The 14,853-nt window shown below is 46.9% G+C and overlaps 1 protein-coding gene across 2 annotated transcripts in view; it reads right to left on the bottom strand.

Moving 5' to 3' along the window:
• Positions 1-11,702, bottom strand: part of SRGAP1 (SLIT-ROBO Rho GTPase activating protein 1) — a 142,574-nt gene extending 130,872 nt beyond the window's left edge. For both annotated transcript variants that reach the window (XM_086748656.1, XM_086748649.1), the window contains exon 1: positions 11,053-11,702. In XM_086748656.1, coding sequence (XP_086604782.1) covers positions 11,053-11,119 — 67 coding nt within the window. In that variant the 5' untranslated portion in view covers positions 11,120-11,702. The remainder of the gene's footprint in view (positions 1-11,052) is intronic.
• Positions 11,703-14,853: the final 3,151 nt, after the last annotated feature.

Raw genomic sequence — 14,853 nt, 5'->3', positions numbered from 1 at the left:
ATTCAGTATTCACTTCCCCTTGTTCTGCCATCTTAGCAGGTAGGAGTGCTGGAGCCCTGCTCAAATATAGACTACTTTTCTTGTCCACAGTTTTGCCATTAACATTTTCATATTTTTCTTTACTTAAAGTACCAGAGACATCTCCACAATACCAGGTGTTGTGCCTCCCTAAGGTGCCTTTACTCAGAATGGCTATCATGATAATGCATCAAAACCTCAGAAGAAGACACCTAAAGCAGGAAGAAGTCTCAAAGGAGAGTTGGAGGAAAAACAATAAAACCCCCAACTCTCACACCCCATAGCCTCTCAGGCCCAAGAGAAACCTGAAAAAGTAACATTTTATTCCATATTCCTAATGTATAGTTTCTGGCTTAAACAAATTTGCTGACAGGGAGCTGTCTGTCTAGTCTCCAGTGAAGGCCAGTAACTTCAGTCAGGTACAAGGAACAGGATGGTTCAAGATGCTCCTGGCTGCTTGTTTCTCAATAAGGCCATACGATCAAGTTTGCGAGGGGTAGTGTATTCCACCACCCCACAGGTAAAGTCAAAGACAGCAGTGGGAGTACTGCTTAAGCAGCACGGGATTTGACCCACAACAACATCACAGCATCAGAAGTGGCTGGCAATTAAAAGATTACAATGCGGTTGACGATAATCCGATGAGCTCAGCTGCAGATGCTCACGGCAGGCTCCTGGGTAAGAAGCGAAGCCGGGCGTGCGGGACAGCACTCACGGCCGCAAGGCTCCTCTGCAGCACCCCAGGAGAGGAGCCACCAGTAAAGCGGGGACCTGCTACCTGCACTGCACTCCCTCATCTCTTCTGCACAGGGGACCTTCTCCCACTCTACACTTGGATGTGACTTCAATGCAAAGGTATCTGAGGAGCTTAATGATTTTGTTCTATTTTCTGTCATGACATTAAGAATCCCACTAAGTTTATGCACTTACTTGGAAATTAGGAAGGCTTTAATACATGATGGCAGCCCTGAAAAGGGCACATAATGCACACAACTCTGTTACAATGAGTCTAAATCTCAAGTAGTCTGTTGGGCAGCAAAGACAGCCTAGTTGTCAAGTTCTTAAACTTAAATCAAGTTCTTACACATACCAGTTATCCATTTGCAACACAAAACAAACAAGCTAGCTTTCCATTACACAGATCATTCTTCATGGAGCTGATCTTATTTATGCCAAGAATGCAGAGACACCAATTTGCCACATGCACAGGACACCTACAAACAAGGGTTTATATACTTTTGTTTCTACTAATCCTCAGATTAGTGATTTGCAAGAGGAAGAGCATGCTGTGCTGTCTAAACACTTATAACAACCTTGTGTGTTATGTATCCTACAATAATGGTGAGAACTTTTCTTTCTAGTATACTTTGAGTGTTTGCATAGATACTGTCAAAGGAATAAGAGTAACTTCATGCCTGTCAACTTACTTGTGGCGTGTTTTGGTACAGAGGCTTGTATTGCAGTGCATCTAGCAAGCAAGGAGAATACGGACTAGAGGCACCAGACAGCTGCCTGACACAGTGCCCTGAACTACCAGGAATACAAAACTTTAAGGAAAGGGACTGCGTGGATCATCAAGTCCAGTTTGCTGTTACCACAGGTGATCCTATCTCCTAATCTTTCCTAAAAGATTATTTACTGGACAGTTGGCATCTTAAAAAAAAAAAAAAAAAAAGTTAACAACAAAAGGCTAAAGTTGTGTTTTTTTTTTTCCTCCAGCAGAAAAAGCAGAATAATAGAACTTCTTGTTCTATAATACATTAAAAAAAAGAAGAATTAAGTTACTTGTAATTCTTTCAATTTCTCTGTTACTTTCTAAAACAGTAACTTAATTGTTCAGTTAGAAAGTTTTGTTTCAGATGCCTGCTCATCTTGGTACTGAATGAATGAATGAACACTTACTTTATCTTGCCTCTGACCTAAAAATTCAGATTGTTTATCTTTTTTTTTTTTTTTTAGGAGAAGAAAGAGAGGGAAAAGCAGAGAACAGAAAGACTTTAAGGAAGACAAGTTGTTGAAGAGAGCCATAGAAGAGCTATCACTGAATCTTATTAGACTTCTGCTGTACTCTGTACTTTGTAAACATGAGCAGATTCCTCTGATTTTCAGGAAGCACATACTCTGGAATGGGCTAGAACAGTAGAGACTGGTTTCTCTTACCATACAAAAGAATGTAGTCTGGAAAGTGAGAGGAGATCAGCATATCTTCCTTATTTACTCTAACACGTAGACAGAGCTAAGCCAAAAGTGTGCAGCATTCCACTTCTGATACTTCAGAAGAAACAAGTCAAAGCAGCATCTTGAAGACTCCCGACACAAGACAGCACCAACAAACTGCTAGCAGATCCTACACGTGGAGTAATTCAGATGAGTAAGCACTGAGTCAGTTAAAGAGCCTGGACAGTCCATTTACATGAATCTCCAGCAGTCGGTTACGTTTCCCACAACAGCTAATTATGTAAAGGGTTACAATCATTACTTCCTGAAAGTCATCATCCGGCAAGCCAGCTGCATTTGCTTTTTATTCCCAATACAGTTAACAAGAAATAATACACCATAAGTGCTCTAATTATATTTTTTATAATTTCTATTTAACATTTAAAATAATTTTATGTCTAGTATATTTTGAGAATGTTTTGGTTAACATGATAACACAGCACTCTTGCCTGCTTGTCAGCACTTTCACAGCTGCAATGGGAAGTCTCAGGAGGTTGCAACTAAAACTCAAACAGGTTTTATTGGTCAATAATAGATAACAGAAAGTTAACAGAGATATTCTAAGTGATGAATCCATGATCAGACTTCTGAGCAAGTTCTACTGAAACTTTTTCTAGAAAAATAACCGACAAAGAAAAACTTTTTTCCCTTCTCACCACTATGTAATTAAAAGCAACTCCCCAGACGCTACCATCAAAGTAAATGTAGATCAAGTACCCACACACCTTCGGAGGGACTTCATTAAAACCAGATCAACTGCACTGTCCTTCATGGGACAGAGTTAGAAGCTAATGACACAGGTCATCCTTAACTCATTTCACATATATGATTATTCCGGAGTCAAATAATAAAGCATACACTTTCTCCACAGTATTTTCTGAGTGCATTTAGTGGTTTTGCTGACATTTGTTTCCTAGAGATTTTTCTGACATAGGAGGCTGGGTCCTTTTCTTGCCCAAATGCTTTAAGTGAAAGACTACGAAGAGCACCTTCTCTTCCTACCTGTAACACCTAACTCACTAACATGACCCTAGAGCTGGGATTATTTTATTGTGCCAACCATGAACTAAAACAAGCAATTTCTCCCTACAGAGAAAACAAACTGTTCATTATGATGTTTGCACTCACTGACTAGCAGAGACTAATATGGAGTCATGGCCATGCCCATATACAAGCCAGTTCTTGGAAACAAAACATGGAGTTGTTTGGGGTAATTTCCAAAACACTCTTCATTTTCCATAAAGAAATTGCATCTCAATCTCAAGATTTATCAAACAGTCACCTCCAGGTAAAATCCAGGTTTCCAGTGCATTTTATGATGAAAGACTGAATATTGCATCTTGAAATTCGTACAGGTATATGCTTGAGAAACAGTGACACGAACAGAGGAGAGGGAAGGGGCTACTGAAGATATTTACCTTGTTCAGTTACTCAACTGTAGCTAACAGAAAATGGCTCGAGAATATCAGCATTTTGCCTGGACAAGACGGATTAGCAGGCAGAGCATAGGTAAAAACATAATACACTACCTTTAGCCTACCAGATGGCTTTAACCGACTTGTGACACACTTCTGTGTCTACTAGAAGATAACTTCCACATGCTGCAGAAAACAGTCGATTCCTGAGGAAATGGTGCCTCAGGATTACCGCTCCCATTACAACAGATCAAAGTGAATTGTTCGTCTTAGAGCTCCCACAGGACCAAGCCACCACACAAACTGCCCGAACAGCCTGCAGTTGTTTAAGTCTTGGAAACAAAGGAAAAAGAGCAGTGATAACCAACTCCTTTGGTTTTGGTGCCAGATACAGTCTCGGTAATGTAAAACACACGCAGTAAGTAGTCTTCCTATGCAGACAGCTTTGTCTCTTACCCAGAAGGTGGTCCCATGCTTTCAGGAATGGCCCTCTGTGCACAGTCCACCAGCCTCATCCCTGTGACGCCAGCCACTGCACCTTCATCCACTGGCTCCAGTTTTCAGCCGTTGCTCTTCCTCTGCATACACATATATATACATACGTACCCCCACAATCTCTTGAACCTCAGGGTATCTGGCACAGTACCCGAGAGACAAGAAGTGGGGAAGGAAAAGACAGAAAGTAACTTCAGGCAGAACTGGCTATTTGTGACTTGTAGGTCCCAGACTGACCAGCACAGAGCCACGGCAGCCAGCCTTGCCTCGGAGACGGCCAGCACTTGATCAGATCAGCCCTGATAGGTCAGAGCAGAGAGCACAGGGGGGTCCCCAGGAAGGCTAGGTCAGTTACTGGAAAGGTGAGAGAAGCCGGTCAGGGAGGAAACGCTGCTATGAGACCGAAACCTGCAGGAAGCAGAGTGCGTAGTACACAGGGCATAAGGAGCCCTGGTACACATTTAGATTAAATCGCTCACATACAAAACCAAACTCCCACACTCCAAAGCCTATTTTGCTCCGTGAAAGCCAAGCAGTAAGAGTAGATTAGACTCTAAGAGGGATTAATACAAGTTAAGGTGGCACTAATTTCCACTACAGAGACCAGAAAGGTTAGACATCCAATAGCATGACAGCTAGATGTAGTATGGTCTTGAAAAAAAGGTAAAGGGAAGAATAAGCACCATAGAAACTTCCATTGACACCTGCCTGGCTCCATTTGTGCTTTTCCCCATGTCCAGCCCTGTCCAAAACGGAGATCAGACGTGCTGCACTGTCAAGGCATGGTCAGTGATTTCTAATAGGCTGTGTAATGGTCAGCAGGGGATTTCTTAACCACTCTCAACAGCACTGACCCACTTTTTTCCAGTGCTGCCATCCATCACCTCTGACTGACAAGGAGACCAGTTTTCACAAAAGGCAAAATCTAAGCGAAGTCTGAGGCAGAAAATTAGATGAAACTCAGATCTCCCTCTGTCTTACCGCAGCCATTTCAAAGCTATAAGTTTAATTTTATTAGCAACTAGGACTTCAGTTCATAAAAAAGTGACCAATAAAAGATAATGGCAGGAAATTAAATGAACCTTAGCATGATTTAGAGCATTGCTCTGCAACAGCAAAACTGCACAGAAAGTATGCTTGGAAAGGAAAAAAAGCCCCAAATAAGTGATCATAAAAGGATCCAAACTGCTTCAGAGTCAAAGGTGAGTTAAAGCTTTCTTAGAGACTAACGGAAAAAGAGCAGGTATACACAAAATGTACACATTAAGTATGCATTATGATTGCCATATTGCCAGAAAGAAACACAGGTCAGGCAATCCATTCGTTGCTTGCCCTTCATGTGTGCTACAGCAACTAGGACTTTACTCACCTTTAAATTCAAGTAAAATAATAAACATAGTTTCACTGCACTGCTGGAAGACACCAGCTGCAGTGTGTGGTCAAACCAGGAAAAAAGTCTCAGTTCCTGACTGTTTGCCATATTTTCTAAAAGGTACCAAGAAAAGGCATTTTTCTTTCTTTAATGATTTAGAAAGACTAAGAGGCCAAAACCTCTGACGGTCCTCAGTCACGACCTTTGGGAAGCAGGCTTTTCGCAGGGCTCCTCCTATTCCCCAAATAATTTGGTGCACAGTATTGAACCAAAACAAGTTCCTTAGTTTTCATTCCAAGAAAGGTGTGAGAAGAGTAAGAGTACTGAATATGTAGGTTTAAAAAAAAAAAAAAAAGAAGAAAGATTGTTCAGTTTATGACTGAACTATCTAAACTTGCAGATACGCCTTCCAGCTGCATAGCCAACTACAAACTCATTAACATTTACCTGGACAATTGAAGTTTATACTCTGAAGGGAAGGATCAGAGACCAGGAAGAAAGCAGTGGGGGAAAAAGGTAAGGTATTATCCTTCATTAGCCTAACTCTTGAACAGCATGTAACTCCAACTGAAAATCAGTACAGAGAACAATATCCTTTCTGTACAAGACAAACCTCAGTGCGGACAAGTTCTTTGATCAGAAAAATATCTACTGAACCACACCTGATCAACTCAAACTTTGGAAACTGACATCTATTCACCAGAATTTTTCAAAATAAAGCTCTAGAACTCAAGCATCAGCCAAGGCACCAAATTGTTCATTACAAAGTTTTTTTTTTTTAAATAATTATCTGATAAGTTTACTAAAACATCAACCCAATTTGTATTTCAGAACTCAGCCTTTCCTCAGAGAGGCTTCTGTTGTTGTTTTAGTCTGAAGTAAGCTGAAATTCAGTTTCACAAATTAGAATTTTCATTTTCCATAAAAATTAATTAGGCAATGTAATACAGAGTGCTAACAAGTCATTTCTGGTGGAAAATAGGAGTATATTGTTCTGAAGAAGACCATGCAAATATTGATCTTAGGGAAGTTACTCCTTTCACAAAGCTACTTTTGGCCTCATATTTCCACTCAGTCACTTCCAACTGGAAAATGAAGGTGGAAAAAGGAAGCATGGAATCATAGAATCACAGAATGGCTTGGTGGTTTGGGTTGGAAGGGACCTTCAAAGGCCATCTAGTCCAACCCCCCTGCAAGGAGCAGGGACACCTCCAAACAGATCAGGTTGCTCAGAGCGCCGTCCAACCTGGCCTTGAAGCTTTCCAGGGATGGGGCATCCACCACCTCTCTGGGCAACCTGTTCTAGTGTTCTACCACCCTCATTGTAAATTTTTTTTTTCCTTATGTCCAGTCTGAATCTGCTTCCTTCTATTTTAAAACCATTACCCCTTGTCCTATCACAACAGGCCCTGCTAAAGAGTTTCTCCGCATCTTTCTTATAAGAGACTGTTAAACTCCTCAACAGTCCAAACCACACAGAAGATCTCACTGATAGACAGGCCCAGGTAATCAGTCAGCACAATGCTTGCCTATTCAAAGCACATTTCTCCTGTGCATGGAAGGCCACTTGCAAGGAGATGAACACGCCAGTTTAACACTTGAATGATCTGAAAGATACTGAGCAGCATCTCCAGTCCTCTGCTACTACTACACACTTATTCTCCATAGGGATACATTTCTAAATCGAGTAAGGTATTCAAGATCTCAATAGTTCACCATTCACCACACCCGAGATACCCACACAGATATTAGAGAATGCTCTAGTAGTATTTCTTTTCTACTGTGGACTGCTTGGTAGCTTTATAATCAGACGCTGCTTTATGTTATCAGCAATACCAAGGAGCAGCTGGTCCTCAGAATACAAAAGGTAGGATAATAATAGGCTACTATAGTCAATTGAGCTTTGAGTTAAGGAATGCTTTGTATAAATCTAAGTAGGGTCATGTATCAGAAAGTTAATACTCAGCTCCTAACTATACCACCAGTCTTGCTCATTTAAACAGGATTCCCTCCATTTTCTAGCTCCAGTCATATTCTCCATCGCAGCTGCAAGGCTGGTAGGAAACCTACCTCTAATGACTTCAGAGGGCCTATAAAATTATCACATTCTTCATGAAAAACACACACACAATTGATGGTCTAGATGATCAGGGATATTTTAAGAAGTGATTTTACTCCATAATCCAACACAGGCTGCAGAAAGTCTATGAGGCACACTGCTCAAGCCATTTTAACAATAATATAAATTGTTCCTCAGAACTGTCAAAATGTTCTTGAATAAACAAGCTCTTGATGCCTTTCCTAAGGCTTTTGAATTAGGAAGTGAATTATTGCTGAGAAGTAGGTGCTTCAGCAAAATTTTCAAGTAACAAGGTCATACTGGAACTGAAGCGTATCAAGAGAGCTCACTTCCAACAAGTAAGAGTTACAGAACCAAGCAATACTTCCCACGTGCTTTTATGTCTACTAATTAAGGCATCTACTTCATCATAATATCCTTTATCTCCCAAAACAATGGGTATAGGTATCCATCTAGACAGATCTAACTTCAGTATTAAGACATCCTTAAGAAATAGACTTCTGGTTTCTGTATGATGTGCAGGGAAGTGAACACAATTCCCTTACTGCTACAATGGGGATAGTTCTTGACAGAAGTTAGTCTGAAGAACAGGGATGTTGCAAAAAAAAAAAAAAAGTATGATAAGATGTTCTGCCTGACAAGTCAGAAGTACCTTGTCCATTTCAGCTCGACAAACAGGTATCACTTGCAGGCTTTCTACTGTTCCTGTATGACCTCCACTAAAGCAACAGCCAGTCTACTGATACTGCTAGAAGTCCAAGAAGAGGATGTCAGTGTACACCACCCAGGAACCAGGCAGAACAATTAACATCTGTTACTGCTTCCTATTTGAGGAGTTAAGAGCAGAAAAGCTATGTGAAGAATGGCACTGTTAAATCCTCATTTCCAAATATGGCACCATATACATACCCTACAGGCCATGTGCATTAGAGGCCCCTCTTCCTTCAGTATCAATATTCAGACATCTTACGACAGGATTTACAAATGCACACATCAGTGATACAGTTTCTGAATTGCTAACACTGGTGTTCAGCACGCTGGGCTCAACACAATCTCATACCAAGGTAAGGGATATATGTGGTGTTACACTCCTTCGCGCGCACCTGTCCAGAGGACCTCAAATGGCCAGTTTGCTGCCAAATTGTCCACGTCCCTCAGGCAACTAAACGTGTCAGCAGTGAGAAATCAGCTAGCCATTGCAAACACCAGAAATCATAAGCAGCAAAAGCATTTTGGCCACACCCTTTCTCCTATCCTAATGTATGAAATTCCAGGTAGTACATAGAAACCTGCCTTTCCTGCATTTACATTCCCTTAAAGTTACCTTGCTGGCTAATTAGGACTGATTCTTTAGCCCTTGAACCCCCCAATATCAAAAATATTTTCAAGGTATCACACAATGGTATCACTACTTTGTTATAGTATCACTGAGCTAGCATCAAGCAGAATTATGTCTTAGTACAGACAGTTCCTGCCACCTGAAATACAATTGTAGAGATGCTGCTTAGAGAAAAAGCATCTGTGGCTACCATTTCTAGCCCAGCACACTTTTTCAAACAGATGCTAATCAACAATTCAGGCGAGACAGTTGGGACCAGACTATACACACCCCAGACCACCACAAAGGAGCAAAGCAAGTCAAAATCCCTACTAAGCTATGTTTAAAAATGACACCTCCCTCTGCAATTATGATGGGGGAATCACGATACCAAAGGAGAGCCAAATTATCTTTCTACCTTAATCTTTGTTGTTTATGAAATGATTCGATATATGTAGCTGAAAGGCATGGTATTTTTTCTTCATTAGTCAAAAGAAAAGAATGGCTTATACAGCAACTGTCTGTAGTTAATAAAGGCTGAGCCCGTAACAATCGTGTTAGGAGGAGGCAAAGAACAGCCTGCACACTCTGCAAAGAGCTTAAGGATCTTGAACATTTTTTCTGCTCAGTGATCAAGACAAATCTGCACCATGTCCACAGAGAGGCAGAAACAACAACCCTCCAAGGGCTCAATGGCAGTGAATCCACCAGCTGCGCAAGAGCTGTCTCTGCCCTACCCATATCAAACTGACACCTGAAGCATGGCCTACCTGCCAGCTCAGAGAAGATTCCTTGCTGCCCACCTATCTGGCAGGTCTCTTATTTTAGCCTAAACCCCTCCCTGGACCCTAAAAGATTTTCACTCGTGATAGGTATTTTTTACAAAAAGCTAAGCTTAGGAAGAAGAAAACTTAAAAACTACCTCTTCCCTTTAAAGAGGAAAAAACTCAATGGAACTCCAAGAACTGTCTTGAAAATCTGATCTTGCAGGATCAAGAAGAAAAAATACTGTGCAATTACAGAAAGTCAACAAATCTTTGAACAGCTGAAGACCGGTTCCTCCCACCCTGTTTCAGACACCTTGGTTTGAAGGTCCCCAACCCTTGACAGTGTGGGGGCAGGAGGGCTCCTGAAGCCCACAGACCTGCACAGCGACACGCTCCATCTCTGCAAATTGCAGACCGCGGGCAGCATCAAGAAGGGTCCACTTCAGGTATATAAAGAGCACATCCACATAATTTTAATATACAGAGTTCAGGCATTGCATAGCTTTTTTTAAGGGCTGCATGTCAGGTTCGCATCCATCCTCGAAGCTTGGATTTATTGCAATCTGCATATTGTGCAGTATATTCCCCGACAGCACCCAGAAGAAAAGGATGCGAGAGACCCACACCCCACCGCCCATGCCACTACTTTCCCATCCTCTGCTCCACCCAAGACTCTGGCAGAAGGGAAAACGCTGGGCAAGGAGAGGGACCTCGAGGGTCTGGAAGCGCTGGTGGCTCAAGCCAAGGTCTGCGGGCACCGTCCTTGGCACAATAGTTGGATGCGATACAGCCGGGCGATGGGAGGCTGAAATACTTCCTGGGATGGCTGAAAGGGCTTATTCAATAGTCAAGGGTAATTCTTTATTAGCCATCTTCCACAGCCCAGCACAGAAACTACAGCCCTGAGGGGAGGGTGGGGGACACCAGCCATGTGCCTTAAGAAAGGGGCACGGCTTACTATTGTCTCTCGCCTCAGTTTAACTGCCAAGCCTTGGGTTTTTTAGATCATCCCCCCCCACCCCGTGTTACCGAACTCACTGGAGGAAGGGAAGGTGCCCCGCCGGGGCCGGGCACCGGACAACCGCCGCAGCCCCCGCCGGCCCCTCGCACAAACCGGCGCCGCTCCGAGTGCGAAGTGGAAGAGGGGGGAACAGCGGCCGCCGCCCGCCCGCCGCCCCCTCCCCGCTCCCCTCCGCCGCCGCCCCGAAGTTCGGGCAAGAGGGACCGACCGCCCCGGCGGCGACACCGGGGCCGGCCTGGGCCCGCAGCCCGGGGGAAGGGACGGGCAGGGCGGCCGGGCCGCCGCGGGGGCTCTGCCCGCCGCCGCCGCTCCGAAGGCCGGGGAGGCGGCTCCCGCGCCCCGCGCTTACCTTTGACTTGACTTTCATACTCCGCTATAATCTCTTTGTCCTTTTTGAATCTGCTCGGGGTTGACATTATCCACTTGCTTCTTCCGCTTCTCCCCCTTCTTCTCCTTGTTTTAAATTATTATTATTATTAATTGCTATTATTTTGCTGCAGGGGCTCCCAAGTTGTATCAGACGCAGCCGGGGCGGCGGCGGGCGGCTGGCCCCGCCGGCGGCGAAGCAGGGGAAAGCGGCGATCAGACTAACCCCGGCGCGGGCACCATCGCCTCCAGGCACCGCCACCACCACCAACTGCCGCCGCCGGCAGCAGCAGCAGCAACACGGCCCGGGGCCGCCGCAGGGCAGGGCGGGGCGGGGCGGCGCGGCGGAGGAGCTGCCGCTGGCTGCGGGGCACCCGCTTCCACTTAGGCGAGGGCCCGGCGGCTGCGCCCCACCATTGTTATCGCTCCTCACGCACCCGGGAGAGGGGAAGGGAAGGAGGGAGAGGGCGGTGGGAAGCAGGCAGGCAGGCGACCGCGCTCGGTCCGTACGCCGGAGGCACCAGTTACTCCTGCCGCCGCGCTCGCCTGGGTGGGGACTGGGGGGCCGGCGCCCCGCCGTGACTAACCGGGCCGAGCGGCAGCGCGGAGGCGCATGTCCCAGCTCCAGCAGCGGCCGGCGCGGAGATACACCCCCCGCCGCGCCCTAGGAGAGGTGTCTCCGGGAATAAACTTCTCCCCGCCCTCCCGCCGCTCTCTCCTCCCTTCCTGCCTCCTCCTCCTACCCGCCCAGCCACCGCTCCTCGCTCGTCTCGTCCCCGGTAGCGTCCGCTCCGCCTCCCTCCGCCGCCGGCAGCCGGGGCGGGAGCGCGGCCGCCGCCCACCGCCCGGCCCGCAGGCCCCGCCGCCGCGGGGGAGGCCTAGCAGGCCCGGGGGACCCGGGCGGGAAGGGGCCGCCGCCAATCCCGCCCCGCCGCCCGCAGCGAGCATATGGTGGCCGGGTGCCCTCAGGGGACAAGGGTGTGAGGCAGCGACATGGTGGCAGAGCGTCCTTGATCCAGCGGGGAAAGTTAAAGCTCCGTACCGCCGCCAAGCCACATGGGGAAGGCAGAGGCCAGGAGCGAGATTTGTCCTTTGGAGACCGCATTTTCGTCCCCCATTTCTGTGGAGGCCGGGTGTGGCTGCACTGAGCAGCGCTGTGGCTTTAGTGGCATGCACAGGGACCTGTCCCCAGAGGGGTCAGGGGTGTGATGGCACTGAGGCGAGAGCTGTGTCCCTCCGCACAGCAGGTCTCACTTCCTCCTTCCTCGCCCGCATGGTTTTCCCCTTTGGACGGAGCTTGTTCGTGAGGGCAGGACGGTCGGCATCCCTGTGCGGGGCACTCCCACACCTCATGGGGGAAACACAAGGTGGGAGGCCATCCAAAATGCTGCTCCCTTGAAGTGCTGTGTGTGGCACGTGTCAGGCCTTGCCCTGTCATATGGTCACATTCAATGCTGGCATCAGAAGGATGGGCTCTGGCCTGGCGAGCAATATGGCACAGCTCTCCCTGCAAAGTTGGGGCTGTGAGAAGGGGAAGAAGGAGATCCAGAAGGGCAGGAAGAGCTGGAGTTAGGAGCATGGGAGAAAGTCACCAAGGGGGAGAGGTGGCCTAGGCATGCCCTTGCTCCTGGGTACCTCCAGCAGCGATGGGGACAGCCTTCTTCTCTGTCTGCAGGGCTGACACCTGGCTCAGCCCTTCAGGGCTGCAGAGGATGAGGTGGCTGCCAGCTCTGCAGGCAGAGAAGAGGCCATGTGTGCCAGGAGCAGAGCACAGCGGTTCACAGACCCGGTAGACACACTTCTAGATCCTGGGCTCTAAGCTTGAGAGTCACCTGTGAAAGGAGTCAGATGTGACTCAGGTTGCACAACCCCTTTCCCCTGGCTGCCCTGAAACTCAGCCTTTGCCCAAGAAGAGCTTGCTAAAAAAACACATGGGAAAAGCGAAGAGTGATGGACACTGCTGCCTTGTGATGGGCAAAGAATGTGGCTGTCATCCATGGGCCAAAGCCAAAAACCAAACCCCAAGGCCACAGCTGCAGACTTTGAGCTGCAGGGAGGTCAGCTCTGAGGAGATTAAAGACAGGCAGGGGACTTTGTGGAGGCACAGAGGGCTCCGCTAGCATCAGATTATGTCCAGGAGCGATTAGGCAAAGTTGCAAACTATTCACAGGGAGTTTCCAAAGGTGGCTGCTATGTAATTAGTGTGGTAAAGGTGCCAAGAGATCTTATCCTGGGCAGCTGGACCTAACCCTTCAGGAGAAACAGAATTAAAGGGTGGGATCATCTCTGCTCGGAAAGCACAAGCTGGCTACCAAATTACTGTTTGTCTGGATTGGAGCTTTAGTGCTATGGGGACCTGGCCCTCGGGGGGAAATGGCACAATAACTGTACTCATGCTGACATTCTTGCTTGTGTTAATATTTATTTCTTACAAACGCATTGCAGTCGCTCACTTCCACACCTCTGCATTTCACCAGTAAGTGTACATCTGTCCTTTGCAGTTCATCTTTCAGTTTCGTTAGGTGCCGTGCTCTCCCTTGCTACAGAATCGAGGTAACAGGGTTCTTGTTCTCTTTTCCCTCTTCATGTGTTGATCTCTGTAATATTATTACATCTCTTCCTCTTGCCCTCCCAGCACAGTCTCTTTCCAGCACTGATCTCGATTCAGATCACCTAAAGCAATCTTAGTACTGGAGGTTGTTGTCTGAAGCCAATTTATCTCCAAGCTGGATGGTCAAATTACATCCCTTGAATAAGAAGCCCTGCCTCAAAAGAGCAGTCATGTCGGTAATCCCACCCAACTCTGATTTTCATCTCAGCCTTTGATGCTCGTGTCTTGCCTCCTGGCTGTTCCAGTCCATCTGTTAGGCTGGGGCCAGGCAGATTTACAGGACAGTGGGCCACATTCCCAGGGGACGTGAGGCACTAGCTGGAGATCAGCTGTGAGTCTTGCCTGGTCTTGCAGAGCACAGCATTTTCACAGCTGGTGAGGACAGAGAATGGTGGTCAAGTCCCCTCATGCCCTTCATGAAGCTATGCAAGTTGGCACCTCCAGCCAGGCCAGTCCCCATCTCCCTTGACCAGAAGCTGGGCATGCGAACCATGCCAGAGATGTGATTGGAGTTGTAGACATGAAGTTATCTGCCTCCTCCGCTCCTGAGGGCTGAAGGGCACAGCCCCGTCTTGCCACTGAGCCTATGCTGGGAAATACTACTCAGATCTTTCTCCCTGGGAGAAGGGTGCAGAGGAGGGGCTGAACTCCCGGGCCTACACAACCCCTTCTCCCTGCACTAGATGCTGCAGCCAGAGGATGAATCTGGCTCCACAGAGCCAAACCGGAGGCTACAGAGGGAGCATTTCTGTTTCTCTGCAAAGGCAATTGCCTGTAAAGATGCAGAAACCATCTTCTGGCTCTGGGGATTGATCTTCCTGCAGTCATCCGCTCAGCTCAGGGCTATGTGCCCGTGGCAGGACCACAGAAAAAGGATGGACCTGTGTCCCAGCCAGGCTAAGAGCTGCACACATTCTGGATCCCTGAGTTAGGGTTGGCCTCCAGTACAACCAGGATTGAGCTGGCTGGGAAATCTGATTCTCCCCCCACTAGCCTTGCCCTTCTTTAGGGATTGGCAAAGGATTGTGCATTATTACATGAGTGTAATCTTCTTTTAAGATGTTCGTGGCAGCTCAAGTCTCCGGACTCAATTCCACACTGATTTACACAGCCTGCAATCCCATTGCGAGGATGGCGATTGCACAGGAACAGACTCTGCCGGGGCTCTGCAAT

The sequence above is a fragment of the Chlamydotis macqueenii genome, chromosome 1 (genome assembly GCF_036417535.1).
Source record: "Chlamydotis macqueenii isolate bChlMac1 chromosome 1, bChlMac1.mat, whole genome shotgun sequence".
NCBI classification, from domain to species: Eukaryota; Metazoa; Chordata; class Aves; order Otidiformes; family Otididae; genus Chlamydotis; species Chlamydotis macqueenii.
This window is presented reverse-complemented; position numbering and strand designations above follow the sequence as displayed.